The sequence below is a fragment of the Poecile atricapillus genome, chromosome 4, assembly GCF_030490865.1.
Source record: "Poecile atricapillus isolate bPoeAtr1 chromosome 4, bPoeAtr1.hap1, whole genome shotgun sequence".
NCBI lineage: Eukaryota > Metazoa > Chordata > Aves > Passeriformes > Paridae > Poecile > Poecile atricapillus.
The window spans coordinates 26,909,203-26,914,509 of record NC_081252.1 but is presented as its reverse complement, the minus strand read 5'-3'; the positions used below and the strand labels follow the sequence as shown (position 1 = coordinate 26,914,509).

The 5,307-nt window shown below is 50.7% G+C and overlaps 1 protein-coding gene across 1 annotated transcript; it reads left to right on the top strand.

Moving 5' to 3' along the window:
• The first annotated feature begins 506 nt into the window (after positions 1–506).
• LOC131579299 (alcohol dehydrogenase 1-like) lies at positions 507–5,307 on the top strand. The gene is made up of 9 exons (XM_058839001.1): positions 507–886; positions 2,183–2,284; positions 2,489–2,630; positions 2,948–3,035; positions 3,148–3,367; positions 3,501–3,761; positions 4,067–4,196; positions 4,513–4,651; positions 5,064–5,307. The coding sequence occupies exons 1-9, from the start codon at positions 869–871 to the stop codon at positions 5,086–5,088; spliced, it is 1,125 nt and encodes a 374-aa protein (XP_058694984.1). The 5' UTR covers positions 507–868; the 3' UTR covers positions 5,089–5,307.

Sequence of the window (5,307 nt, the reverse complement as noted above, 5' to 3'; positions counted from 1 at the left end):
GAAAAAGTGTCCTTTCAGCCACATGGAAAGAAGATTCCTTTCTAACTGTGGCGGTTACATCACACTCTGGGTGTTCACCTTAACCTGCTCCTCCAACAAGCTCTTGCTCATCCAATCCCTGCAGTAGATCACCTTGTCCAATGCCTCAGCAGAAAACACCTCTGGGGGAACCTGAAAAGCCCGGGTGGAGTGAACTCACTCACAAACCTGGTCACACCGGAGTGAAGCAAGTGTGCCCTTGGGAAAAAAAATCCTCTTCTGACACATTCTGCCCTTACTGCTCTGATGCAAATAGCAGCAATAACACAGACAGTAAAGCTTCAACCCAGGAGGATGTGTCTTTGTGCACCACATTTTCACTGCCATTTGTTTGGGGGTTTTTTGGTTGGCTTTTTTTTTTTTTTTTTCAATTTTTAATCATTCTGCAAATATTGGGATGGGAGCGGCCACTAGGTCAAATGCTCCAGCCTGGCAAAAAGGGGACTCCTCTGGTTGGAGTCCTCCTTCCACACCTGCCAGAAACAACTCCAAGAAATAAAACAACCCTTCTGAGCTCTCTGAGTCTTTAAGGCGGGGAGGGCAGGGGATGACCCAAGGGCAGGGTCACCGATAAAAGCCTCCCCGGAGGACTTCTGCCCCATCCATCTCCCTGCCGCTATCCAGCTCCTCCCCTCAGCACTCGCTGCGCTGCCTAGCACCCAGCATCTGACACAGATTAACCAGCGCTCTCCAGCTGCGACGGTGCCGCACCGGGACTGCTCCCGCTCCACGCCTGGGGAATTCCACAACGCGCGGCTTGGGCCACACGGGCCAGAGGCAGCTTCCCTCCAGCCGGCGACAGCGACAGACACAGCTCTGCTAAGACCACATGGCCACTGCCGGAAAAGTAAGGACATCGCATTTCACATCCTCCTTCCCCAGGTGCCCTGCTCTTGGCGAAATCCCCTGCAAAAGGCTCAGCCTGCACACCACTCTGCATGCCCTCTTTCTTCCCACCTTACTCCTCCTCCACCTCTTCCAAACCCCTGTGAATTTCACCAGATTCTGCTTTTGGACAACTGCACGTGTCCGTACCTGCATTAGGTCGTGCATTCCCCCTCTGTCCTGCCCAGCTGCTCGGGACACAAAATACGCAATTGTGCTGCTCGGAAAAATCCTGCTCAATCCCACTCTGTGCTCCTGCTCTGACAGCAAAAGGAGCTCTTCAGTGGTGCCTTCTTCAGCCACTCGTCTCCTGCACTCAACCTTGTCCATGGCCATGCCCTTTTCAAGCTGCAAACTCCATTTTGCTGATGCCAAACAGCTTTGGATTCAGCGGCACAGGGTTTGAGCAATGGCACAAAGAAATCATCCTTTTGGCAAGGGGAGAAATTATCTAGTTGCCAGGCAGGCTGGGAGTGTTTTGTAACCTCTTTTTATGTACCTTCAGCCCACTAAAAGTAAAAGTTCCCTCTTGCTTGCCTTAAACAACAGAAGCGCTCCCATTGCTGTTACATCTGCCTCATACACCACTTCATTTTGACACTTCATTTTGCATTTCACTCTTCACACAAAGCCTGTGCTTACTGAACATTGTTTGGCTTCACGCACAGCTGAGTACTCCAGTGTTTCTGCTGTCCCACCACATCCCACCCAATCAGCAACCCCCAGAAACAGCACAGGACAGCTGTGTAGCTCTAGAAGTGTGTGCTGCAGTGTGCAGAGACCTGTGTTGTACACCTCTGGCTTTGGTGATTCTAGGACAAATGTGGATGCTAACTCTGAAACAGAGAGCATGTGAAACTGCAGGCCACATATCTTTCTCATTCTTGCCTGAGAAAGTGGCCTGAGAATTCATGGAGAGGATTTAAAACATTCCTCAGAGACAGAAAACAGCCTTGCAGGTGCTGTTTGTCTGTTCCTTGTTTTCTTTGCAGGACTAGGTCGAGGGGTGGTGTGCCCCAGTGACCAATGATGGTGATGTAGTATTTTGCTAACCAATAAGAGTTTCATTTCTGTACTTTCCACTAATCAGTCTATAAAAAAGACCTGAAGTAATCAATTAAGAGATATTCTCCTGATCGACTCCAAGAGAGTCTGTGTCTCTCTTTTTGCCGTTCCTAATAGAGCGACACAAAACTGTCTGGGCTTTTTGTCAAAGGTGAACCTTTCTCTGCAATGAATTCTCCTCGGTTGCTTCCAGGTTATCAGGTGCAGGGCTGCTGTTGCCTGGGCCCCCAGCAAACCTCTCTCTGTTGAGGAGGTGGAAGTTGCACCTCCAAAGGCAGGGGAAGTCCGGATCAAGGTAAAAACTTTATTTCAATTTTTTTTCTCCCTTGCGGGAGTTGCTCTCCTTGTGGCTGTACCTTGGATACAACCAAACGATCTGTGTCCTCTCATAGGCATTCACAGTCCAGAGACGTTCTGTGAAAAAATCTTCCACAAACTGAGATAAAGAGAGGCTGGACTATTTCTACAAATCACCATTTACTCTTTCCTCTACAAACAGATTGTGGCCACAGGCATCTGTCAGACAGATCATCACTGTTTGAAAGGTTCCTTTCCTAATATAGATTTCCCAGTTATACCAGGCCATGAAGGAGCTGGGATTGTGGAAAGCATTGGAGAAGGAGTGACCTCTGTGAAACCAGGTAACCAACACACACTCAAATGCACACCCAGGATTCAGGCCTCAAATCTCTGCCAAGAGCTCAGAAACTTCCCCCTGCTCCTGAGTCAGTGGTTAAAAACCTGAGCGCACACTCCATTGCACTGGACTCTCATGCCCACTTTCCCAATCTGTTCCTCCTGTAGATGACTGGGGGACAGAGCATTCATGCTCACAGGGAAAGCAGAGGGCTCATGGTAGGTTTCTGCCCTCAGAAATCTCAGGAGATGTGATTCAACAGGCAGTGCCCTCAGGGTCTACTGAGCAAAAGGCACCTAACAGAGATCCACTTTGTTGCAGGAGACAAAGTGATCCCACTTGCCATCCCTCGGTGTGGGGAATGCAGCTTCTGCCGGAATCCTGACTCCAACTACTGCCAGAAGTTCCAGTGAGTTTGCTTTGCCTTCCCCTACACCTACACGGGGTTGACTTTGTGACAAGTCTGACACCCCCGTCAGTGCTTTAGTCAATCAAATACAAATGTTTGTACTTCCCCACAGTTTCACTGAATCACAAAGTCTACTGCCAGACAAGACCAGCCGCTTCTCTTGCAAAGGGAAGCAGATCCACCACTTCATGTGGATCAGCACCTTTGCTGAATACACCGTGGTCCCAGAGTACACCGTTGCCAAGATCGATGCTGCGGCACCTCTGGACAAAATCTGCTTGTTTGGCTGTGGGTTTTCCACAGGCTATGGGGCTGCCATCAACACAGCCAAGGTTGGTATTTAGGTGTGTTTAGCACACCATGGACACCCTCACAACCTCATCAATCCTGTGCAAATGAAACCTCCCCTGCTCCCTCCTCCTCCTCCTTTTCCTGATGGAGACTCACAGGGTCCCATCTGTGCAGGTAAAACCAGGCTCCACCTGTGCCATCTTTGGCCTCGGAGGAGTTGGCCTCTCTGTCGTCATGGGCTGCAAGGCAGCTGGAGCTTCCCGCATCATTGCCGTGGACATCAACAACGACAAGTTTGCCAAGGCCAAGGAGCTGGGAGCCACCGACTGCATCAACCCCCGAGACTTCAGGAAGCCCGTCCAGGAGGTGCTCACCGAGATGACCGGGCAGGGCGTGGACTACTCCTTTGAGGCCATCGGACAGGCAGACACCATGGTAGGTGGCGCTTCAGCACCTTTCCTCCCTCCCAGATCATCACAGGCTCCTTTCAGCACAAAATTCACCCCCAAGGGAAGGTCCTCGCCTGCTGCCTGCAATGCAGGAGGCACAAAGGCCGTCTGCTGCCTTGAGGATGAAACAGTGTACAAATCTTAAAAGAGGCCACAAGCCCTCCAGCTCTGCTCCACAAGGGGGGATGTCTGTTTTCAGATTTCCAGGGAGGAGCAGGAATTTGCACAGAAAGAACACTCCCCTGACCAGCTCATCAAGGCTTTCTCTAATTCTCCTGCCTGTCCCATCAGATTGCTGCCTTGGCTTCCTGCAACATGAACACTGGTGTCTGTGTGATGATTGGGGTAACGGATTCCGAAATTTCCATCGATCCCATGCTTCTGCTGACTGGGCGTACCTGGAAAGGGACTATGTTTGGGGGTATGAGACTTAAGAATACAGTCTAAATATTTCAGCTTTTCTTTTCATGGTAGTTGACAAGTCACAGTAAGGAGGGTTTTCAAGAAGATGACAACTAAAGAGGAGCATGCATTGCCTGCATTAAACATTAGCATGACACATGCAAATAGTCCTCTGCTTGTTTCACACAGAAACCCACTCATCCTAGAGAACAGAAAATCTCTCACAAGACTGTGGCACCAGCATTGGTCTCTCAGTCCTGACCCTCACAGCAGCACTACCCTACCAAAACACCCTTTCTCCCATTACTTATGCAGCTGCTTTCTCCTGTTTCTAGGCTGGAAATCAAGGGAATGTATCCCCAAATTAGTTTCCAGCTATTTGGAGAAGAAATTCAATCCAGACTTGCTGATCACACACACGCTGCCATTCGCTAAAGTGAACGAGGGATTTGAGTTGTTACGTGCCGGAAAAAGGTGAGACCCTGACCAGCAGGAGCGAGGTACAGCAAACCTCAACACCTCCTCCTAGAATTCCAACAGGCAGAGCAGGCAACACTGGCTTCCCAAAGAGCACCTGAGCCTTTTGAGGAAGCAGGGCCTCACAGCTGAGTGGTGGCAAGAGCTGCCATAGCCCAGAGGGAAGAGCCCATGTGCAGCACAGGGAACCCTCCTGCTCATGGCTCAGCTCAGCACAGATCCTGTGGCCTTATTCCCTGAGGGTTCCCCTCAGCAGGGATTTGAAGGCTGCCCCATTTCTGCACATCTCATGCAGCTCAGTCAGGAAGAGGCTGGATGACAAAGAAGGGGCCGCACCCCAGGCACACCTGCCTGCCCCACTGCCTGCTCCTGAGCTGCAGCAAACCTTCCCTTCCCTTCCACTTTTCAGTGTCCGCACTGTCCTGCTCTTCTGAAGGACGCAGCCAAGGAAGCCGAGCAGAGGGACCAGCACAGCAGATGCTCTCCTGGCCCTGGCACCTTCTCAAGCAGCATCTCCTTGTGGGGCACAAGGAGAAGAGAACGAGGAATTCACCTGTGCTCATGCCACTGCTGCTCCTGCTGTGCCTGGACGGGACATAGAAAGATGTCTCTCCCGAGAAAACACTTTTAGTAATAAATGGTTTTTAAACCAA

What these genes read in the sequence shown, in the direction of transcription:
- LOC131579299 (XM_058839001.1), top strand. An exon ending in CAGGGGAAGTCCGGATCAAG is followed by an intron (nt 2,285 to 2,488) that starts GTAAAAACTTTA and finishes CTCTACAAACAG; the next exon opens with ATTGTGGCCACAGGCATCTG. An exon ending in GAAAGGGACTATGTTTGGGG is followed by an intron (nt 4,197 to 4,512) that starts GTATGAGACTTA and finishes TCCTGTTTCTAG; the next exon opens with GCTGGAAATCAAGGGAATGT.